Consider the following 23,730-nt stretch of genomic DNA (forward strand, 5'->3'; position numbering starts at 1 on the left):
TGGTGTGTCCTGTAACACTGGTGTTACTTGTTCATAATAATGAGTAACAAGTGCTTATCTTTTGAGAACATGGGGTGTTTACAGTCGAGCAGCCCCTTTGATTTGTAAATATCAAAGCAGGTTGGTGGCTGTGATCTGGGTGCTTCCAGAAAGGGGGTGTGGCTCCCTCCCCATCACCCGCACTGCAGCTCATCTTTAAAGGACACTTAAAAATAAGCAGAAACAGGCGCACACCCACACACACTCACACACTTGCACACGTACACACACACATACTGTCTCACAGACTTTGGAAGCACACCAAGATTATACATAATTTTTTAGCATTTCCAAATGATTTTAAATCTTAAATTCCTTATTTATTCCATTTTACAAATTGCATCCTTCTTCTTTCTTTTTTTCATTTTTATGAAGTTTTGAATATGAATAAACCAAAATTCTAGGCTGCCTGGTTCTTTTTCTCATTGAGATTTTTATTGTGAAAACTGCAGATTCACATGCATTTGTAGGAAATAATAGAGACCCTGTGTACCAGTCTCCCCCAGTGATGACATCTTGCAAAACGATAGTACATTGTCACAACCAAGGCCTGTCTACTTTTTGTTTTTTAAAAAGTTGTGGTAGGGGCTTCCCAGGTGGCGCAGTGGTTAAGAATCCACCTGCCGATGCTGGGGACACGGGTTCAAGCCCTGGTCCGGGAAGATCCCACATGCCGTGGAGCAGCTAAGCCTGTGCTCCACAACTACTGAGCCTGCACTCTAGAGCCCGTGAGCCACAACTACTGAGCCTGCATGCCACAACTACTGAGCCTGCATGCCACAACTACTGAGCCCACGCGCCACAACTACTGAGCCCACGCGCCTAGAGCCCGTGCTCCGCAATAAAAGAAGCCACCGCAGTGAGAAGCCCGCGCACCGCAACAAAGAGTAGTCCCCACTCGCAGCAATTAGAGAAAGTCCAGCACAGCAACGAAGACCCAACACAGCCAAAAATAAATAAGTAAATAAATTTATTTAAAAGAAAAAAATGTGATAAAATACACATACATAAAATTTACCATCAGTGGCATTCAGGGCATTCACAACGTTGTGTAACTTTTATCACTGTGTGATTGCAGAGCAGTTTCATCATCCCAGAAGGAAGCCCTGCACCCAGTAGCAGTCCCTCTCCGTTCCTCCCGCCCCCCCAACCCCTGGCAACCACTAATCTGCCTTCTCTCTGTATGGATTTTTCTCTCCTGGATGTTTCATATAAATGGAGTCACACAATATGTGGCCTCTTGTGATTGGCTTCGTTCACTGAGCATCATTTTTTAAAAAAATATTTATTTATTTATTGGCTGCGTCGGGTCTTAGTTGTGGCACATGGGATCTTTCGTTGGCTCTCTAGTTGAGAGGCATGGACTTAGTTGCCTTACGGCATGTGGGATCTTAGTTCCCCAACCAGGGATTGTACCAGCGTCCCCTGTATTGCAAGACATTCTTAACCACTAGGCCACCAGGGAAGCCCCGAGCATCATGTTTTTGAGGTTCATCCATGTTGTATCAGTATCAGTACTTCATTCCTTTTTTTTTTTTTTTTTTTTTTTTCCTGTACGCGGGCCTCTCACTGTTGTGGCCTCTCCCGTTGCGGAGCACAGGCTCCGGACGCAGGCTCAGTGGCCATGGCTCACGGGCCCAGCCACTCCGCGGCATGTGGGATCTTCCCGGACCGGGGCACGAACCCGCGTCCCCTGCATCGGCAGGCGGACTCTCAACCACTGCGACACCAGGGAAGCCCCTCATTCCTTTTTATTGCTGAATGCTATTCCATTGTATGGATAAGACCACATTTTGTTTACCCACTCATCAGTTGGTGGACATTTGGGTGGTTTCCGCTTTTTGGCTGTTGTTAAGAGTGTTGTCGTGAACATTCTGTAGCTTCTGTTTGAACATCTGTTCCAATTCCTTAGGTATATATCTAGGAGTGGGATTTCTGGGTCGTATGGTAATTCTATGTTTAACCTTGGAGGAACTGCCAAACTGTTTCCCACAACAGCTGCACCATTTGACACCCGCAGCAGCATATATGAGAATTCCTGTTTCTCCATATCCTTACCAATACATGTTTTCCATTTTCTTTTTTTAGCCATCCTAGTGGGTGTGAAATGATGCCTCACTGTGGTTTTCATTTATATCTCCCTAATGACTAATGACGTCGAACATCTTTTCATATGTTTGTTGGCCATGTGTACGTCTTCAGAGAAATGTCCATTCAAGTCCTTTGACCTTTCTAAAGTTCAGTTGTCTTTTTTTTTTTTTTTTTTGGCGGTACGAGGGCCTCTCACTGTTGTGGCCTGTCCCGCTGCGGAGCATAGGCTCCGGACGCGCAGGCCCAGTGGCCATGGCTCACGGGCCCAGCCGCTCTGCGACATGTGGGATCCTCCCGGACCAGGGCACGAACCCATGTCCCCTGCATCGGCAGGCGGACTCTCAACCACTGCGCCACCAGGAAGCCCCAGTTGTCTTTTTGTGATTGGATTTTATTTTATTTTTGTTGTTGTTGGATTTTTAAAGAGTTGTTTTGTTTTTTTTTTTTTGCAGTGCGCGGGCCTCTCACTGTTGTGGCCTCTCCCGTTGCAGAGCACAGGCTCTGGACGCGCAGGCTCAGTGGCCATGGCTCACGGGCCTAGCCGCTCTGCGGCATGTGGGATCTTCCCGGACTGGGGCACGAACCCCTGTCCCCTGCATAGGCAGGCAGACTCTCAACCACTGCGCCATCAGGGAAGCCCCTAAAGAGTTTTTAATTCTAGATACTAGACCTTTATCAGATGTATGATTTGGAGATATTTTCTCCTATTCTATGGGTTTTTTCACTTTCTTTATGGTGTCCTTTGATGTACAAAACTTTTTAATTTTGATGAGGTCCAATTTATCTCTTTTGTTATTGGTGCCATATCTAAGAAACCATTGCCAGATTTAGCTCTTATATTAATTAATTTATTTATTTATTGGCTGCAATTTTGGTTTTCGTTGCTCCGCATGAGCTTTCTCTAGTTGTGGCGAGCGGGAGCTACTCTTCCTTGCGGTGTGCAGGCTTCTCATTGTGGCGGCTTCTCTTGTTGCAGAGCACGGACTCTAGGCACTTGGGCTTCAGTAGTTGTGGCACGTGGGCTCAGTAGTTGTGGCTCGTGGCCTCTAGAGTGCAGGCTCAGTAGTTGTGGCGCACAGGCTTAGTTGCTCCGCAGCATGTGGGATCTTCCCGGACCAGGGCTCGAACCCGTGTCCCCTGCATTGGCAGGAGGATTCTTAACCACTGTGCCATCAAGGAAGCCCTTACGTTTATTTTTGATCCATATCAAGTTAATTTTATATACCATGTGAGTTAAGGGTCCAGCCTCATTCCCTTATGTGTGTGCTGTCCAGTTTTCCTAGCATCATTTGTTGAAGACTACTCTTTTCTCATTGAATGATCTTGGCAACCTTGTCAAAAATTACTTGGCTGTATAGATTTATTTCTGAACTCTCAATTCTATTCCACTGATTTACATGTCTATCCTTATGTCAGTATCACACTGTTTGATTACTGTAGCTTTATAATAGTTTTGAAATCAGGCAGTGTGAGTCTTCCAACTGTGGTGTTTTTTTTTTTTTTTTTTTTTTTGCGGTATGTGGGCTTCTCACTGTTGTGGCCTCTCCCGTTGCGGAGCACAGGCTCCGGACGCGCAGGCTCAGCGGCCATGGCTCACGGGCCCAGCTGCTCCGCGGCATGTGGGATCTTCCCAGACCGGGGCACGAACCCGTGTCCCCTGCATCGGCAGGCGGACTCTCAACCACTGCGCCACCAGGGAAGCCCCCAACTGTGTTTTTTATTTCAAGATTGTTTTGGCTGTTCAGGGCCCCTTGTAATTCCATACGAATTTTAGGATCAGGTCTTCCATTTCTGTAAGAATACCAGGTGGGATTTTGGTAGGGATTTCACTGAGATCTGTAGACCACGTTGGGTAGTACTGCCTTGTCTACTTCACAGTGTGGAGCACTGTCTTACAGAAGGTAGCGCACAGAAGGAGGGCTTGTTTAGTCACTTCTGGGCTCCAGCCCTGAAGTCTGATGTGGAAGGTCTGGCCCCAAGCCCAGGAATGTGCCAGTTTAACAAGGTCCCCCACGAGTCCCAGGGACTCCAAGGTTTGAGAACCACTCTGGCCTTACCCACCCATCTTCCCTAGGGAGGGGTCTGAGGTTCAGCAGGAGCGAGTTTCCTAGTTTGAAAATGGCCAGTTTGTGGGCAGGAGTGGTCTTCACAGCTACTTCCTGTTCGGCCCCTCTTGGCATTTTGGCCCTGCTTGACCTCTGGGAATAAGGTCATTGGAATTTGTTCCAGGTGACTTTTGTGAAGCAGCATTTCTTGGGCCAAGTTCAGGAGCTCTCGGGGTGGCAGAGGATGGGTGACGTTTATGGAATCTCCCTGTCTTTTCCATACTGCCTCCGCCTTAACCCCTTTTCTCCCAGAGGCCAGGGTGTGTGCCTGTCTGACCTGCACTGAGTCCTCGATTAGGCTGGGAGATCCTCTTGTTCATTGCGTCTTGTTTCTTGCCATCAGACCTCGGATACATTTCCAAACCTCTCTCTGTCTGAACACCTCTGATCCCAGAGCCCTGGGGCCCAGCAGACCTTGCAGGCGGTGGCCGGCCCTGCCCCTCCCACTCCAGCCCCGGCCTGAAGCGCTCTCTCCTGTGCATACGCCCTTGCTCCCCGGCACACGCCTCCCTGCCCTTTTCTCCTGGTTCTTTCCTGGTCATCCTTCAGGCTCACCTCGCCGGCAGCTCCCAGGGCAGCCCTGCCTGCCCGCCTGTCTGACCCCAGGTACGGGCTCTCAGAGCGCCACGTTCTTCACCTCTGTAGCTCCCCTTACCTGTGGCAGCCTTACATGTCCTCGTGTGACTTTGATTAATGACGTGTCTCTCACCAGACTTGAAGATCCAGGAGTCAAGAAGATTGATCCCCAGCACCCAGCACAGTGCCTGGCACGGGGCAGGCGCTCAGCCAAACACCTGCTGGATGGTTGGGGTTGGTGGGAGGTCGGTGGAGGCATGAGTGGGCAGGTGCGGTGATGGGTGGGCAGGGTGAGCAGTGACCGGTTGATGATGGCTGAGTGGCTGGCTGGCTGGCTGGCTGGCGGGCGGGGAAGCACCAGTCAGTGAGTTTCCAGAACCTCCTTCCTCTCCACTTTATCAGACAAACACTCCTTGGGACCTGCTGTTTGACTGTCCTTCAGGACACACAGGTGACTGAGACACCTGGAAAAGACGCAGAACATTGCCAGGGCCGTGACCCAGTGTCCCAGAGGATGGTGGCAGCGTGTGGGGCTGGCGGGGGCGCCTGCCAGCTCTTCTGTGCCGCCTCCCGCCCTCCCGGGACAAGACCTGTCTCTGAGGAAGAAGCCCTCTTCTCCTCTCCCCGCCCCCCACCCCCCAGCGGCCCCTCCTCCCCTCCTGGGACCTTAACAGCCGGCCTCCCTGCGTCCCTCCCTCCCCCGTGAGCTGACTTGTCCAGGTAGTGCCCCAGCAGCCTCGTCCTGCCCTGTGGCCTCTTCCCCTCTTAACCCTTTGCAGTCTGGCTCAACGGCCCCGGCTGTGCCCTCCACCGCCCCTCCGCAGGCCTCCAGGGGCTGCTAATGGGCTCATTTTGTGTTCCTCCCGACCTCTGAGTAACACTTGCTACCACTGCCCAGCCCGTCCCCCCGCTTCTTTATTATCCTGTTAGTTGAAGTGTTTTCAAAGAGCCCCGCCCCCGCCTGCCCACCCCCACTGGACATCAGAGCGACCAGGGGCATTTCAGATGCCGAGGCCTGGGCCCTCAGGGTGGTTGGCATGAGCAGCCCGTGCTGAGAATCAGAGCGGGGACAGTGGCTCCTGGGTCCTGCCCAGCGCCCCCAGCCGAGCTGTCTCTCACCTGGATTATTCCACCAGCTTCCAGCACGGGACTCGGCTCCTTCCAGCTTCCCTGAGGGCGGTCCTCGCAGCAGCGGTGTCCACTCACATCACTCCTCTCTCCACACCTCCCTTAGCACGGAATCTGCTGCCTTCTCACCTCTCCCTCCTCACTCACCGGCCTCCAGGCTGGCGTGCCCCCGCTGGGGCGGCAGGGTCAAGGACCACCCCCCGCACCCCATTGCCGTGGTGTTCCCCTGGCCCCTCTCTCCCCATCACACGACGCAGCCCTGGTGTGTTTGCCTGGCCCACCCCAGTGGAATGCAGGCTCTGTGAGGACAGGTGCATGGTTTGTCTGCAGGGGAGGTTTCCCCGGCGCCCAGCATCTGAGGTGCTCAGCGTTTGCTGAGCAAATGACCGCGTGGCTTCACGGGAAGGTGTGTGTCCAGGAAGCAGCCGATCTGAGAGCTGCGGGGGTGGCATGGTGTTCCGCGGAACCCGGCCTGGGAAATGCTGCAGGATGACACCCCTCGTAGGATGTGTCCATACGTGTGCCTTGCTCATCCTCGTAATGTGCAGTCAGCAACGTCCCTGCTTTTATTCCAGCTGCTTCTGCTCTCCTGTCCTTTGAGAACTGGCTTACGTCCTTGCCCCTCCCACCACCTCCCATGGGAGTGAGATTCAAGTCCTGTCCTGACATCATCGAGTTTGGGGGCGGGGGTTGGGGGGAGCGGCTGCCGCTCATGCCCTGAAAGCCCGCCGAGCTGTACACTTAGGATTTCTGTTGTTTTTTAAAGGTATGTGACCCTTCAGTAAAAAGCTATCCTTTTATTGGATGAGAACAAGTGAAGGGCTGGGCTCAGGCACCGTCTCAGAGGGAAGCAGGGAGCCTCGCGTCCATGCCCCCAGCACTTCTGGGATCCAGGGAGCTCAGCCCGGGCAGGTGTAGCTCCCCCGGCCAGGAGCTGTGTGGGGTTGTGCAGGGTGGGTTGCAGCCTGCCCTGTACACGAGGGCGTGTGGGGGAAGGGCAGGCCGGCCGAGGCCCCGAGAAGGCAGGGGCGTCACGCCGAGGAGTTCCCGCTGTACTCTGGGCAGTCGGGAGACGTGGCAGCGAGGCAGGCAGGCAGGCAGGAGGGGTCCCACAGTGTCTGGGCAGCCTGGTGACTGGCGGGTGGCAGGCAGGACCGTGCCCAAACCGGGCAGTGGGGCCGGGGGGCCGAGGGTGTCCAGGTTCAGAGCTGTCCAGGAGATGACAGGAACCCGAGGAGGGAGAGGAGAGAGAAGGGGCGCCGGCCCGCCCTGGCCGCCCAGTGGCGGTTCTCCTCCGGCCCTCCTCCTCCTCCTCCGAGGGCTTCTCCCCGCCCGCCGGCTCTTCCCTGCCTCCACATCACAGCGTCTTCTGTCTTCCCACTGCTCCACTGCCTGGAAAGTTTGTGGCTTCGAGCAGCGCTTTACTCCTCGTACCTCTCAGGACTCTGGGGCTGGGATGCGGGCGGAGTCCAACATGGACGGCTCCTCTCTGCTTCACCGCGGCGGGGCCTCTGGGCCGCGCACACCTCTCTCCCCTCCGCGGGGCCTCCGCACCGCAGACTTCTCCACGCCGGCTGAGCTCTGAGAGGAGAAGCTGACGCTGCCTGCTCCTCGAGACCAGGCTCGGCCCTGCCAGCGGGATGCTTCTGCCATGTTGTTTTGGTCAAAGAAGTGAGAGGCCGGATTCCAGGGGAGGGGCACAGACCCCCGTCTCCGTAGAGCCGAAGAAGTCACAGCCACACCAGTCATGGGAAAGCAAAGAGCGCTTTCAGTATTTATGTTCTTGCCTGAAAAGCATTTAGGATGCTCCTCAGCTGAGAGAGCCCATGAGCTCTGATTGCATCTCCCACAGGCACACAGGGCGCTGTCAGCCGCGTCCGTGCCCAGCATGGTGTGCCGATCGATCGCAGGGCCTCCATCCGCTCCCCGCAGCCCCTCGTCCTCTCTGGAGCGGTGTGGGGAGCGGGGGGGATGCTGGGCCTAGGGCACCCCTCCCCGAAAGCAAGGCTGAGCAGGCTCACTGGCCTCCTCGCCTGCCGGTTCCTGTTTCCTGCGGAGCTTGTGGCAGCTGTGCACAGTCGGCCTGGCTCTCGGCCTGGCCCTGTCTGTATGACAAGCAGAGCAGAAGAGGGGGGCTCGGGGGCATGAGTGGGGAGACCCATGTCCACAGACACCCGCCTCGACCCTCCGCAGGCTGCCCAGCCGCCCCTGATCGAGCCCCCGGGCTGGTCCACACACGTCCCCCCCGCGGACCCTCTGTCCCAACGCTCTCAATGGCAACTGCAGTTTTTGGTGTCTTTTACCTTTATAATTTATAAAATTTAACTTTTCATTTTGAAAACCTTTAGACCAACGGAAAAGTTGCAGATTTCAGTAACTCCCATAGCCCCAGGTCCACCCAGAGTCCCCCACTGCCAACACTGGGCCACGTTTGCTTTCTCTCCGAGCATGAAGCTGTGAACAGGGGCTTGTGAGGACCCTCAGAGGCCAGGCCCCGGCCTCCTCCCTTTCCCCTGCGGCACCTGCCGTCTGTCGCTGCCCGTTAACGCAGCCTGGCCCTCCTGGCCCGGCGTCCCGCAGGTCTTCCCCCCATGTCCTTTCCTTCTCCTGTCACCTGGCCCATCTTTGTTCCCCAGGACATGCAGCACTGAAGAGTTGGGGCTCCCTGCTTGGTGGGAGGTCCCTTGGCCTGGGTCTTCGGGGCGTTTCTGTCCCTGTGAGGCTGCGCTCTGGGGACAGGCCTGGTCCCCCCACGCCCTTGCCCGCTGCTCCTGCCGTGCTGGGCTGCCCTGGGCGGTGCGGGACCTGCCCTCCCCAATCATGTGCACCCACCTCCTTCCCTGAAGAAAGGCCCTTCCTGCTTCCAGCCCGCCGGTGTCGCCCTGGTCAGCGTCCACTCCAGCCCCAGTGACCAGATGCTGTGGGCCCTGGACAGCAGGTGGAACGTGCACGTCCGAGTTGGGATCACCGAGGAGATGCCGGTGGGGACCGACTGGGAGCACGTGCCAGGTAGGGGCGCTGGGTGGGCGGTGGCCACTGCGGCCACACTGGGTCCTGGTTTGTTTCCGAGGCTCTGCTGAGGCAGGTGACAGCAAGCGTCTACCTCAGTGTTCCCCAGCATGGGCACCCCACAAGCAGAGTGCCAGCCCGTGTCCTTGGGGTTCCTTGTCGGATGACCGTTTCCGGACCGCCTGGGCTCTGGTCCTCGGGTCTTGGGCTCTTGCAGCCTTGCCGGCCCTGCAGAGAGGGCGCCCTTTCCCTGGGCTTCCGCTCGGTGCCCAGCCAGGAGGAGAGCAGGCTTGCGGGGAGGGTCGGTCCGTCCCTTCCGCGGCCGGGGCCGAGGGCAGACAGACGCTCCGTTTGCCTGCAGGGTTGCAGGCCTGCCAGCTGGCCCTGAGCGCCAGGACCGTGTGGGCCCGCTGCCCCAACGGGGATCTCGCCCGACGGTACGGCGTCACCGACAGAAACCCTGCCGGAGACTACTGGAAGAAGATTCCCGGGCACGTGACGTGTTTCACAGGCAGGTGCCAGGGCGCCGGGGCTCCCGTGGATGACGTCAGTGGGGCTCTGGTGGGGGGCTGGGGCGGTGCTGCTCCCACGGGGCTGGTTCACCCAAACAGGAGCCCATCCCAGGGTCACACCTGCCGCGGGCCACGCAGCGCCCAGACTCTGCCAGGGTCTCCCGGGAAGAGGACGGGGCGCCGGGCCACCCCCTTGAAGGCTGAGGAAGCCTAGGCGCCGGTTGGGGGGTGCCCGGGGCCCACCACTAGGCAGCGCGCGTGCAGTTGTGGAGCCAGGCTGGGGAGTAACGGGCGTGCGGCTGGCTCTTGTCCCCGCAGTGACCTTGTCAGATGAGCTGTGGGCAGTGGGCCCCCCCGGCTCCCTCCTGCAGCGGCTGACTAGGACTTTCAGCCACTCCTGCGGCGCCCCGAGCAGCCAGGCCACCACCCCCCACCCCGAGGACCTGGACGACGAGTGGGAGGTCATCTGAAGGAGCTCTCGGCGGGGAGGCCGCCGAGACTCGTGTGGCGGACACGGGCGGTTTAGAGTCACCCGCCCTTGGACACACCTCGCCCGCTCTCGTCAGACACGTCTAGCCAGGTCGGACGCCCCGCTCTTGCTTTCCTCCGTGTTTGTTTCCGTCTCGTTCCAGAACCCACAGCCTCGGCCGAGAGGTCCGGAGCCGTTGCTGTAGCAGCAGTCCCTCTGAACTCCCGCTGAGGCCGTCCCCAAGTGGGACGGTGGCTGCTCCAGTTGCATGCACTACGGTTACCGCTGTCTGCTGCGGTCACCTTCCCGTCACTGACCGCTCCCAGGCCCGTGGAGCCCAAGGTCAGTGCCGTCCACCTGCCGAATGTGTTCCTGGGATGGCTTCGTCTCCACCACAGGGTCCCCCCACCTCCTCTCTGAGACACAGGTCCCAGCGCCCATTCCCTGCTGGCCACACCAGATGGGAAGCCAGCTGTGCCAGGATGGGGACACACGCATAGCAACATGCACACGCCACGCACGCCCTCCCTGCCCGCTCCCAGGGGGCTGGGCTCGCCTCCAGCAGAACAGTAAAGGCCAGTGGGTGACCTGGAATACGGAAGTGTGCGTGTGTATCCGAGGCAGGTGTGGTGGGACGTGGGAACCTTAGCCATGTTCGTGACATAGGAATGTCTTAGGGTGACACTCAGCCCTGCTGCTGGTGACGTCGTGAAAACCAGAAGCACCTTCAGAGGATGAATCTACTAATTCTTGCCTTTTTTGTTTGTTGTATTACAAACCTACATAAGATACCTCACTTGAAATCAGATCTTACAAATTTAGAAGAGAAATGTATTTTCTGAAACCAGGGGAAGGCTTTTGATTCCTTCCCCTGGTTTATCCTGAGCCTGCACTGTTCTCGGCTGCAGCTTCAGAGGATGGACACCGCCCCGCATGTCCTCGGTGTGTGGGGCAGCCACGGGACCTGCCTGCTGGCTGCGAGTGGCAACCAGGCACTGTCAGCGGGCATCTGGGTGGGTGCCCAACAAGGTTGAAACTGGGGCCTGCTGTGGCCACGTCAGACTTCAGTCCATGGGCTCGGCCTGCAGTGCCCACCCTCGTCGCTGGCATCGGAGCTGTAGGACTCGGCAGCCCAGCCAGGCATCCGCCCTGAGCCCGCCACCCCTCCCTCTTGGAGGCAGCCCCACGGAAGGACTCCAGCCTGGCTGCTTTTTTTAGCCTGCCCTTGGCCCGGGGCCCGGTTACTCAATGCCTGTTTTCTACTAAGCAAGTGTGTCCGGGAGCCCCCAGGCCACAGGTGAAGAGCGATAAGATTTGTTCTCTGACAGGACGCAGCCAGCCATGAGGATGGAGGTTTTCCAGGTCTGAATGAGGACAAGATGCTGAAATCCCAGACCTTACTTACTACTTCACTTTTATAGAACCCGTTTTTTTCCAGAAGTCCGGTGACAGCAGAGGGAGCCCAGGCTGGCTGAGGCTCCTCTTCTGCGTACGTTGTGCCTTGCCCGGCTCCTCAGATGGCAGAGCTCTCCTGAACCCGCGGGACTTCAGTGCAATTAAACCCCAGGCTCGTTAGTTTGATACTTTTAAACTACTTGTAGCCTCAGTGCTTTGTACAGTTTTCTTTCTTTCTTTCTTTCTTTTTTTTTCTTTAGCTGTGCTTTGAGACAGTGCGATAAACTAGACTCTTCCGAGCCTAGTCGAGTCTGATGTCTGAGTGGTGAGAAGGTGCCCCGAGCAGGCACTCAGGAAGGCTGTTCCCACTGGTGCCGCGAAGAATCTGTTGCTGCTGTTGCTAGCCCAGCCCCACGGCCAGCAGGGTGTGGGCAGCTGTCATTTCATGACCAGTTTGCCCGGGGGCTGTCCTGGGGGAGTGCCACTGCAGAGGTGGCCCTGGGGAGGACACCGTACCGAGGGGCAGAGTGCGGTGCCGCTGTGGGCAGGCTCTGGGGGCTGAAGACCCTGGGCCTGAGTCTCCACCCAGGACACAAAACCAGATACCAGAAGTGCCCTAGTGGAAACCAGCACGTGGAAAAAGGTCACGTTCATGACAGCAGCGGGATGCGTCATGTGCCAGGAAACACCCTGAACAAGAAATGCCAGACTCTGCTGAGAGCTGGCCAAGCTTTACTGAAGACTTCAAGAGAGCCTGGACTGGGATGGCAGTCGGCATTCCTGATGGAAGACCACAGCCGTCGTGCAAAGAAAGACACCAGTCCTTTCCAAAGGCATTTATGGCTTTCACTCAATTTGTCAAAATCCCCACTGGGATTTTCTTTGTTGGGGGAGGCAGAGAAGAATCCATAAAACAATGTTCATAGCCACAGACACACCCCTTGACTGTGCCAGATATGCGGCGAGGCTCTCATGCGTGCAGCTTCACGTCCTCAGTAGGGCCCTGAGAGGTCACTACCATTAGCCCCAGTGAGACTCAGAGAGGCGAAGTAACTTGCTTAAGTCAACACAAGGAGCGCTGGGACTCCAGACCTGTGCTGTGTGACGCCACCTCGTCTTGAGAAGAAGAAACAGATGAGGATTGCCAGGAGTGATGACGGGGGCCAGCCAACGAAGTAGGACGTGGACGGAAGGGCCAGTGACGTCGGGCAGCCCAGCGAGGCCCACGGGGAGCTGACGGGGTGAGGGCGGCACGCGGGTGAGAGGACGGGACGGTGACTTCACCGTTAACTGGTGCGGCCCGCTACTGAACCATTCAGACAAAATAAACATTACGTGGATTAAAGAATCTTAAAACTAGGGGGCAAAAAACAGTATCTGACTTCTGGATGGCAAGCACTTTCTAAACTCAAAAGTAGAGGGGAAAGTCAGAGGAAAATACTATATAGATTTGATCTCTTCAAAATATATATAATGCTGTGAATTAAAAACCCTGCATAAAATTAGAAGGAGAAATAATCGCTACAAGTCGGAGGAACGCCGAAGACACACGTGTGGACAAAGATGAAAGGGCCTTGCTTAGTGAGCGCCCAGGGCGGGGGTGCACATGGAGCAAGCAGGGGCCCCCCGTGGGCACAGCCCTTCTGGGAAAGCCACCGACAGTCCAGCAGCAGCCTCAAAACCCTCAAGCCCCGGAACTCCTACTTCTGGAAGCCTGTCCTCAAGAACAAATCCGAAGTCAGGGTTAAACGTACAGCGCGGCATCGTTTGTAATTGTGAAACACTAAAAACACCTGACCTTCGGGAGCATTCCTCTCATGAAACGGTATATGCGGCTGTTACAAAGCATGTGTGTTCCTGGGGGATATGGGTTCTGAGCAGTCTGTCATGCAGTTTTATCATAGCAGCGTTAAATCTCTTGGGCGTGGTAATGATCATGTGGGTTTGCAGGAGATCATACATACAGGGAGAGGTAGATAATGCCAATGGACACTCTTCTAACTTTTGGTGGGTTTGAAATCTTTTTCATAACTCCAAGGCGCAGAGGAGGGGCAGAAAGACACTACACAAGCAGCTGGTCACGGTGGTCACTTGTAGTGTGTACCTTTTTGTATCTTTTGAATTTGAGCCATGTAAATGTGTTATTTATTCCAAAAATAAATAAAATTCACATTTTAAAGACTCAGTTCTAACATCAACTCTTTATCGTATCAGCGCTAGCTGAATCAAATATCACAAAGTAAACACCAAAGGCTTCTCAAAAATCGTATTTACACAGTGTTTTACAGTATATGGAAATGCTTACTCTACAGTAAGTTTTTAAATACTAGATTTGATCTGATGTCACGTGAAAAGGTATGCATAGAAAAAAATTTGAACATATGTATATATGTGCAGAGGAAAAACATCAGAAAACACACCAAAATGCTAGTAGCAGTGGCTGTCTGGGTGGTGGGATGCTGCCAGGCAGGCGGGCAGCCTCTTTATCTGGGAGCTGCATGGAGGCCTGCCGCATCCTGCCCTGGATTTCTCTGCACAATCCGAGTGTTGTACCATGAGCATGCATTCTATCAGCAGAAATTCTTTATAAAAGTCACTGGAGATGTGGGAATTCCCTGGTGGTCCAGCGGTTAGGACTCCTCGCTTTCACTGCCTGGGCCCCGGGTTCAGTCCCTGGTCGGGGAACTAAGATCTCGCAAGCCGCACAGTGTGGCTAAAAAAAAAAAAAAAAAAAAAAATCACTGAGGATAGAAATCTCTTCTCTTCAACCTCTGCCTTGGTTGGGATGGTTACACGTGTGTTGACATCGGTCATGACCCCTCAAACCACACACTTAAAGTCTGGGCATTTATTATGTCAAGTATGCCTCAATTTTAAACTGTAGCAGGACAAAACCAGTCACCGTGGAGCAGGGGTGCTTCAGAACATCCACTCACTTTTGAAGCAGAAGCCTTCCCCAACCGTGCCTGTTTCCCCTCCGTCCCGACTTCAGGAAGCACCCTTGTTCTGAACAGGATTCCAGGTAACTTAGGAAACTGCTCTCAATACAGTATTTTAAAGTTGAAGAAATTGACAGGAAAGGAAATCAGTGGGAATATCGAGGTAGTAATGGGGTAAGTTAGCACACAAAGGAGGCACAGTCATGCCACCACGGCCAAAGTGGGGGCAGAGCGGGGGCCTTGTGGCCACAGGCCATCACAGGGCTGTGTGTCCCTCTCGGGCTCCAGGCACAGGGTCACAGTGCCTTGGGGAGGAGCAGCCCACCCTCCTTCCTCCTCCCCGACAGGTGTCTGGGCTGCAGAGATTCTGGCCCCTGAGCTCTCCGGAGTTGGAAGTTCACTGGGCCCCTGGGTGGGCATGGTGGGGGCAGTACTGGCAGGAGTGGGGTTTTCCTTAGACAAGGTTCATGGAATGAAGGAAGTGAACAAACGAACCAAGGCGCTTTGCCCAGACACGTGGGCCTTGTCCCAGGCAGAGCCATTGCCTTGGAGAAGCCATCAAGGCCACCTGCCAACAGCCAAGAGCTGAGTCTCCTGGCTGACTCTGGCCCTCCCCAGGCCTCCCTGCTCATCGCCAGGGGGACAGTGGTGACGGGGGGTGCTGGAGGGCCCAGGGGAGCGATAAGGCCAGTGCTGAGGCCCGCCCGCCCGCCCTCACTCGGCCGGCAGCAGCGGCCAGATAACCCTGAGGCTTCTCCACCCTGCACTGTTGCTCTGGGTTCTCTGCTCCCATGGACGCCTGGGGTGCCCTGAGCCAGGCGTCCCCAGTGGGACTCAGTGGGAGCTGTGCCAGGAATCAGGCCCCGCTCTGCTGCCACAGGGCTTCGTCAGCCTTCCCTGTGGCTCCCTGTCCCACCCAGCCGCGGCCAGGACACCCGGCGCTGACGCCCCCGCTGCTCTCTTGCCCTGCACCCCTCAAAGCTATGAAGCTGTGCTCCGGCTGGGCCCCCTGCTGTGGTGCCCAGAACAACTCCTGCCCGTATCCTGCCCTGCATGCCAGGACCAGCCCAGGGACTGCCTCCTGCTCCCTGGACAATGGGTTCTGTGGGGTCCCCGGCAGGGAGCCCCCCCAACCTTGCATCACCCCATCCCCAGCCCATGGGGCTCAAAGGAGTTCGTCACCAAAGGGGCAGCTGTAGGTCTAGCAGGGAAGCGGATGGGGGCCTAGCTAGCCCTGTGCCTTGGGCCAGGAGGGCTGACCCCACAGAGGACAGAGCTGGGACCGGGGAGACATGAGGGGAAGTCCGCACGCCCAGGTCCTCCGTCAGGTGCCCAGGCTCTTTCCAGGCAGAAGCTGCTTGGGCACGAGGGCGCCGAGAGTTCCCAAAGCCCAGAAGCCACGGCGACCTGCTGCTCTGGTCTGCGCTTTCCGCCTCCTCCAGAGGAACGCACCCTCCCCCAGCAACGCATCCCCGGTAAGAACCAGGGGACTCCTGATGTCCCAAGGTTTAAGCTAGAAGAGATGCTAGTATCCACTGCCCCCAAGTGTCATGGTTCAGAAAAGCTATTTAACTGGGCCAGGACACACAGCAGGAGGGGAGAAGCCCTCGCTCCCACCCAGAATCTAGGATCAGCACTGGGCCGTACACCCCTCCATCCCCCAGCCCTCCCCACCAGGGCTGTGTGCCCACCCACCCTACGTTTCGCTTCCCAGGAACGGGGGTCACATCCTTTCCAGGGCAGGTGGGGAGCTTGGAGATGCTCCAAAACCCCTTTGTAAACAGTTGGGGACACTGAAGCCCAAGGCAGGGGTTTATCCAAGGTCACCCTCAGAGTGGGTGGCAGGTGCAGACCAGAACCAGGCCCCCTGACAGAGCTTCCCGCTGCCCAGGCCCCTTCCACAGCCCCCCTCCGACGGCCCACCACCCTGGATTCTGCCACCACCACCCAAAGCCCCTTCGGCCCCCAGGCATGCCCCCCCCCTCGGGGACACTGGGGGCAGGGTGGGCAGTGGGTGCCCCCAGCCAGGCGGTCACTGTCCATCGGGCAGATCGTTAGCCCTCTGCTCCTGGCAGAACATCGTGGCCCTCCAGCCCATGCCGGCGCGGGTTGAATTTCACGGCCCAGCAGAATTCCCAGGCAGGACGGCCTGGCCATCCCTGATCCCAAGGCTCCTTGGGGCACGGACCCAGCTTCTCAGCCAGGGTCCCTTTGTCCTGAAGGGTCAACCAGTCTCCATCTTCAAACCCTTCCTGCGGAAACCAGCTCTACTGGCTGAGGCTGGAGGGCCCGCCCACGGGGTTACGCAGCCACCCCCATCAGGAGCCCCAGGATTAGGTACCTGCTAGTCTCCAGAGGAGAGAGCCAAAGGGGCGACCGTGACAAGTCCAGGCCTGGGCTTCTTTGGGGAGGGGGCGGTCCCAGTGACAGCCAAGGAGGAGGCAGGTGGCCAGTACGGGACGGGGGCAAACAGGAGGCACAGCCTGGGTCCTGCCCTCCACAGCTCGGGACCTGAGGCCCAGCCCCACAGGGGAGTGGTCGAGGCCCCACCTGCTGACGGGGCAGAGAACCTCCACCCAGCACCCACGGGCGGTTCCCTTGGCCTCCAAGCCTTTGCACACGCCGTGCCCCTGCCTGGACACGTCAGTCCACCCCCCTGCACCTGCCCAGCTCAGCTGTCTCTCCCTCTGGGACACCTTCCCAGAGGCTCTAAATCAAGATGGGAGGCCACTCCTCAGGGTCTGGGTAGTTAGAGCTGAGGGCAGGGCCCGGATCTCAGGCGTCGCCTGACCCTGCAGCCCAGCTCCACGCAGGGAGGTGGGGAGCTGAGCACGGCCGGATCCAGAAGACCTGCAGCTCCGGGTCCGCCTGCCCGTCCTGGCCAAGCCCCCAAAGCACGCTACACACAAAGCAGAGATTCTGCTGTCCAGAGAACAATATATGTAAAGTGCCGGGTACAACGCTCTGAAAAATAGTATTCTCCAAAAATCCAGCACCCGGGGTGCCCCCGCGGTCTAGCCCTTGCCCGTGAGGTCCAACGGCTGCAGGAAGGGCGGCAGCGGCAGCTCGTCCAGGGCCTCGGGGAAGCGACCGGGCGAGATGGCGGTGACCAGCACCTGCATGGCGCGCGCGAAGAGCGAGGGTGGCGCCAGGCCCGCCAGCCACTGGAACTTGTCCTCGCCCAGTAGCCGCTGCCAGCGCGGCCGGTCGCCCAGCAGCTCGCGGCGGGCCGGGCCGGTGGCGTCCGCAGGTGTGTACAGTGCCAGTAAGTCAAGCAGCAGCAGGCGGCGCTGGCGCGGCTCCCCGGGCGCAGGTGCCCCGACGGCGGGGGCGGCCCCGGCGTCACGGCCCAGCTGACGTAGCAGCAGCTCGAGCGGCGTGAGGCCGCCGCCATCGCGCAGGCCAGGCGAGGCGCCGTGGCCGAGCAGCAGGAAGAGGCACTCGGGGCGCGCCAGCTCGCAGGCCACGTGCAGCGACGTGCCACCGCCCTCCACGCGGCTACAGCCTCGCCGGTCGAGCAGGCGCGCGCGCTCCTCGGCCGGGAAGTCGCGCACAGTGCGTAGGATGCGGCGCAGGATGCCCACGCGGTTGTAGCGCACGGCCAGCGCCACGTGCGGCCCGGGCGCCGCGCAGCAGCGGAAGCCGGCGCTGGGCGGCGCGAGCGCGCACCGCGGGAACGTGGCCAGCAGGTAGTGCGCGTACGCCTGGTGGTCGTGCACGAGTGCGTAGAGCAGCGCCTCCGACGGCGAGTAGGCGGCGGCGCGCCCGCGCTCGTCCCAGTGGAAGGCCTCGCTGGCGCGCATGTCCTCCAGCAGCCACACGGGCAGCAGGTCGCGCACGGCCTGGTAGAAAGCGAACGACGACTTGCGGCACTGCTTCTGCGCCCGGGAGCGCGCTGCGCCCGCGCCCTCGGGCCCGCCGTCCGCGCCGCCCCCCGGCCGCCGCGCGTCCCACGGCATGCTGGCGGCGCCTCCCGGTCTCACGGCATGGGCCTGGGGCCGACCACCTGCGGGCGGAGGGAAGCGCAGTGAGGGTTGAGGATCCGGTCGGAGAGGGGTCTCCCGTCCAATCCTCACACAGCCCCACCTGTCCGGGCCTCTCTCGTACCTGCCCCCAGCCTCCGACCGGCCCTCCCAGTCACTCCTCACAGCTTCCCTTCTCTCCTAGGCCCTGAACCACCTCCCACATCCTTGATCTAGCTGCGCCTGCTCGCCCTCCCCAAAACTGTCTTGTTCTCCGGTACCTCTGCTAAAGATGCCCTTCCCTGTCCCTGCCCTCACAGCCCCAGCTACCGTCAAGGCCACACAGAAACCCCACACCCCGTCCAGCCCAGGGACCCACTGGAAGAGTTCCTGCTCCCACCTGTGGCAGCTGCATCCAACTCCAGTCAAGGGAAAAGCCAGGTAGGGGACTAGGAAAGCTGCATCCCACATCTCAAGCTGAGCCAAATCTTTTCTGTAGCCCAAGCTCCCTATCCCCAACCCCATCTAACCTTGACCCTGTCGTCTGACCCCCGACTGCGGTCGGGGTCCCTACCCCAGGCCAGGCAGGGTCAGAGCTCTAGACTCAGACCTACCTGGCTAGCGCACCGCGATTACCTAGTTCTGTGTAGGTGGGTGTATTACTGTTCCCTGAGCCTCAGCTTCTTCATCTGTAAGAAAGAGGGAAGGCAGTCTGTGAGCCGCAGCAGGAAGTGGGGGCCTCTAGCCTTCCACCCAAACATGGTGTTTACTGGATGTCACCGCCCCTAGCTCCTGGGAGGAGGCAAGAGGATGAAATCAGCCTAGAAACTGGCGTGTACACTCTTCACAGCCTGTAAATCCCCTCCAGGTCTGCTAGCGCCCTGAGTCTTCCCAACGACTAGAAGAAGCAGGTACTGTCATCCCATTTTCCAGTAAGGGACAAACTTGTCCAAGGTCAGTCGGCAAGTCATGGTAGAGACAGGCCTGGAACCCAGATCTCCTAACTCCTATTTCGGGCTCACTCCAGAAGTGGGAGGACCCCCAACCCACAGGAAACCCAGCTTGAGCCCTAACCTTGCCCCCTGCGCCAACCTGAGCCCTGACCTCCAACCCCTGGCCCTGGCCCAAGCTCCCCACTGCGTTTTCTCAAGGGTAAGCCCTTGGTCACAAGGGACCTAGGTCAGCGGATAAGCTGCATCCACACACACTGGGTAACTAAGTTACAGAGACGGGCACAGGGGTTGGGGGATGGAGCCACAGCACCCTTTTGGGGGACACCGTGACTGGAGCAACCCCCCACGCCTGGGTCTCCGCGCCCCGGGTGTACCCTGTGTGGACACTGGGAGCGGGGCAGGTTACGTAAAGTTGAGCCGCCCCACGTCACCGGGCAGCGAGTCACGGTCGCGGCTCAGTGAATGGGGGGTTGGGCCACCGAGGGCAAGGCCGCGCGCCCAGGGCCGCCCGCCAGTTCCTCCCCGTCCCCTACTGGCGGCACGGCCGGACCCCGGGTGGCCGCGGGTCGCGGGTCAAGGCCAGAGTGTCTGCGGGCCGGTGGCCGGCGCAGCGAGGGCTGCACCTGCGTGCGCGTGTGTCTGGGGGGTATGAGGGGGGCGGCGGCTACACGCCGAGCCGACCGAGGAAGGGGGACTCACCTTGGGGGTCGGAGGGGCCGCTGGCCTGGCGTCCCCGCCCCCGCTGCGGGCCGGAAAGCTTGCTGTCCCCCCGCGGGTCGGCGCGCAGGCGAAGCTCCCAGGACAGACGGACGGGAGGGTGTCGCCGCCGCCCGCGCCCGCCGCAGCCGCGCTCTGAGCCGCCGCGGCCAGATCGCTGGGCGGCGGTGCCGGCGCCGGCGGCGGGCGGGCGGGCGGCGGGCGGCGCAGTGCGGCCCCGGCCGGGCAGGACCGCGGGGCCGCCCGCCGCCGCCATTGGCCCGCGCTGCCGGCTCCCGCCGCCACCCATTGGCCGCCGCGCTGCACCATTGTTACGTCACCGGTCGGCGGGCGGGGCGCCCAGGGGGACCCGCGGAAAAGTTGGGAGAAACTTGAGGGCGCGCGGGGGGCGGGGCCGGGATGGGGAGTGAGCGGGGCGGGGCTCCCGGAAACCCGAGTGGCCGGCGAGGAAAGGCTCCGGGCTTGGAGCTCCCGGCGGCGGGAGACCCGCGCCGGGAAGGGCCCCTGGGCCCGGCCTGCTGTGACCCGGCTCAGTGAGAGACTGGGCGCGCACTTAGGCGCTCCGGCTCCGCCGAGCGTGCCTTTCTTCGGCACCCCACGAGTCGTACTCCACGTCCCCTTTACGCTGACCCTCTGTGACCTTGGGGATGACCTCCTCCGAGACTGTTTTCCGGGACTGTACGTGGAGGTGTCGGGGCCTAGGAACTGTGACCCCTAAGGGCCCTGGCCGCTTTCTGCCCGGGAGGGTCGGGGCGTCTCGAGCCCCTGCTCCAAGCTGACTTTCCCAGGGAACGAATGGATGAACGGATGGAGACAGCCATTTATGAGGGCCTAGTGTGTACCAATCTCTGTGCTAAACATACTTGATTTCAGTTCATTTTCGCAACTGGTAGCCGTGGGAATTATGACCCCTAATTCACCGGCCAGGAAATCGGGGCTCACTGGGAGGTGACCTCCAAGTGAGGAGCAGCCAAAAGGGAAGCTGGGCGCTTCCGCTTCTTTCCTTCAGACATCTGTGGCGGATGGGGCCCTGACCACCCCGGCCTCTCCACAAGCGGGCCAAAGTGTGGAGCGCACACGTGCCGGAGACCCACCCGATACCCCCACCCAAAATGCCACCCACCTCAGTGCAACATGGCCCTGCAGGCCCTACCATACCTCTCAGGGGGTCCATGATCACCACCAGATTTACAGAAAACGATCATGGGCCAGGGGTGGGGGGGTACAGGGAACACTGGGCTGGGAGTCCAGGCTCTACCTCTGCCCCACCTCACCTGTCTTCTCCTCCCTGCTTTAGTCCTCAGTCTCCCTACAATTTCTCCCAGCTGTCCTGTTCCAGACCTCTCTCATGGGTGGGGCAAAGTGAATGGAAATCCTGGGGTTGCACGGTTGACATTGGCCTTCTGGAGCCCCCAGACCCTGGGAGACAACATAGGGAGGTGGTGTCCCAGGTTAACTACCTGTGGCTCAAGACGCTAGCTGCCCTGCTCCCATGTCCCCATTCTATTCTTCAAGGGCTGGAGGTGAGACCTCACACCGTCTCCATGGCTACCGGTGGAATGAGGGTGACAAGGTGCAGCTGGCCTCCGGGTGTAGGTGTAGGTGCCTGGTGTGCAGCTGGCCTCGGGGCAGGTCTCTCTCCACCTCTCGAACCCTCCTCACCACCCCCTTTGACGTGCCCTCCTCACTCTTCGCTGGGTTTCCCGAAGGCCTCTCTCAAAATCAAGTCCGACTCTGAAACAGGAGGGAAGGGGGCAGGGCACAACCTTTAAAAGAATGGCACAGCCCAAGGACACGACACAAACTGATTAGGACCAAAGAGGTCGAGATGGTGAACGAGTCAACTTCCACTAGACCTTGAGCCTCAGTATACGCTCCTTGTAATATATTAGCATATGCTAAATGACACACCCACATGACAGTTCCAAGGCCAACCATAAAGGTCTAAAAGTGGGCCGTGGCTCAATTCCTGGAAATCTCGCCCCTTCCCTAAAATAGCTGGAATACTCCTCCCACTCATTAGCCTGTGAAACTACCCACCCCTATAAGAACTGACAACCCTGTACCCTGGGGCCACTCTCTCCTTCTGAGATGGCCCACACTCTGTGGAGTGTGTTTCTCTCTAAATAAATCCACTTCTTACGTATCACTTTGTCTCTCACTGAATTCTTTCTGTGATGAGACATCAAGAACCTGAGCTTCATTAAGTCCTGAAACCAGATGTGTGATCTCAGTTAAAAGACCATGGGTTCAAGTCCCAGCCTGTGGGTCCAAGTCCCAATCTAAGTTGCACGGTTTCAACCCCATTTCTCCACTACTTAGAAAGCTTCCCATGGACATGGACTTAGCCAGAAAGACCAAGTGGGGCAGAGGAAAGGCATTCGTGGCCCGGACACAGCCGGAGCAAAGGTCTGGAAGTGGCAGAGGAAGGCTCCAGAGGTCAGTTGGGAGGGGCTGGGAAGCATAGGGCCTTGAATGGCTAGACAAGGAGCTTGGGTTTGTCCAAGGACCTGGAGGTTTGGATGTTAGTGGATTATTTCAGGCATACAAAATGGTAATATAACTTTGAAATGCCTGGGAGCCCATGAGCCAGTTTAAGAACTAACACGTGGGGAGATCTGAAGGCCTGCGTGCCTGTCCTGCCGCCCAGTCCCAGCGCCGGCGCTTTCCCACGGTGGCAGCTGACACTGTAACCCTCTCCATCACGCTGTCAGCGCTCCCGCTCAGCAGCTTGCCTTTTTCTCCCACGGTCACTTTTAGACTCACCCTCTGGGGTACGCGCCGCTCTGGGTCACACGTCATCTCTGTTGAGTCTTCTGCTGGTGAAAGCTGTCCCCTGTGCCCAGCACTGCTGTGAACACCCTGCCCGCGCCTCCGTGGGGCTGTGGCCGAGTCTGGGGCGGCGATGGGGGAAGTGCTCCCCCTAAGGAAGCAGCGTCCTGTGCCCCCTGAGGCTGCGAACGGGGTTGAGGGGGGAGGGGGCGGAGGCGGGGCGGAGGGCTCAATTCCCAGAGAGACTCAGGGGGCCTGGGGGTGGGGGGACTGCCCGGCTCAGGCCCGGCTCACCTGCACAGCCTTCTGAGTGTGGCTTTGACCTATGACCCTGTCATGCTGCCCCTCTCCTGGAACAGCTTGTCCCGCCCCCCGCAGGCTGGTGGCGTCTGTGTGGGGCCAGGTCGGAGGGGTAGTGGGCGAGGCTGCAAACACAGACGGACCCCGAGGTCAGTGGGAGGACTTCGGGGGAGCCAGGGCTCTGAGCAGGGGCTGCCTCGGGTTTTCTCAGGCTCCCTCTCGCCGCGGGGAGCAGACCCCAGGAGGAGAGGGTGGAAGCCCCAGTAGCCGACTGGCCTGGGAAGGTAGGGGTGGCACGGCGAGCGGCATGGAGGGCGCTGGGACAAGCAGCGAATTCGGTGTGGACTCTGACCAACTGGGGTGGGCGTGAGAGGGAGAGAACAGTCTAGAATGCCGCCTGGGTCGGGGAGGAGCAGGGGGTCGGGTGTCCCTGAAGATGCCTGTCAGCCACCTTGGCGTGTCCATGGTAACGGGAGGTGGAGGGAGAAGCCCCGCTGGGGACATACAGCTGGGGGTCACAGGAGAGAGAAGGCACTGAAAGCATGACACCCGGAGCGAAGGCTCGGGGACTTCCCTGGTGGTCCGGTGGCTAAGACTCTGCGCTCCCAATGCAGGGGGCTCAGGTTCGATCCTTGGTCAGGGAACTAAGATCCCCCATGCCACAACTAAGACCCAGCGCAGCCAAATAAATAAATGAATTAAATAAAACATTCAGAAAAAAAATGGAGTGAAGGCTTGGAGGCCAGGCTGGAACATCCAGCAT

General features: G+C 58.7%; 2 protein-coding genes across 5 annotated transcripts in view; one reads left to right on the top strand and one right to left on the bottom strand.

The window, feature by feature from the left end:
- TECPR2 (tectonin beta-propeller repeat containing 2) overlaps window positions 1–13,505 on the top strand; it is a 99,909-nt gene extending 86,404 nt beyond the window's left edge. For all 3 annotated transcript variants that reach the window (XM_082617028.1, XM_082617029.1, XM_082617031.1), the window contains 3 exons: window positions 8,807–8,948; window positions 9,310–9,459; window positions 9,779–13,505. In XM_082617028.1, the coding sequence (XP_082473154.1) occupies window positions 8,807–8,948; window positions 9,310–9,459; window positions 9,779–9,930 (444 nt within the window). In that variant the 3' untranslated portion in view covers window positions 9,931–13,505. The remainder of the gene's footprint in view (window positions 1–8,806; window positions 8,949–9,309; window positions 9,460–9,778) is intronic.
- A 3,675-nt stretch (window positions 13,506–17,180) lies between these two features.
- On the bottom strand, window positions 17,181–20,064 carry ANKRD9 (ankyrin repeat domain 9). 2 transcript variants are annotated; one of them, XM_082617034.1, is made up of 3 exons: window positions 19,878–20,064; window positions 18,862–18,914; window positions 17,181–18,269 (listed from the first exon to the last, which is right to left on the bottom strand). In XM_082617034.1, the coding sequence occupies exon 3, from the start codon at window positions 18,220–18,222 to the stop codon at window positions 17,278–17,280; it is 945 nt and encodes a 314-aa protein (XP_082473160.1). In that variant the 5' UTR covers window positions 18,223–18,269; window positions 18,862–18,914; window positions 19,878–20,064; the 3' UTR covers window positions 17,181–17,277. The 2 variants fall into 2 exon arrangements, with proteins under 2 accessions (XP_082473160.1, XP_082473159.1); XM_082617033.1 differs by having other exon boundaries at window positions 18,840–18,914.
- Between the last annotated feature and the right edge of the window lie 3,666 nt (window positions 20,065–23,730).

Source organism: Mesoplodon mirus, assembly GCF_964341445.2.
Source record: "Mesoplodon mirus genome assembly, chromosome: 4".
NCBI lineage: Eukaryota > Metazoa > Chordata > Mammalia > Artiodactyla > Ziphiidae > Mesoplodon > Mesoplodon mirus.

What these genes read in the sequence shown, in the direction of transcription:
- ANKRD9 (XM_082617034.1), bottom strand. Translation starts at nt 18,222, where the DNA reads ATGCCGTGGGACGCGCGGCGGCCGGGGGGCGGCGCGGACGGCGGGCCC.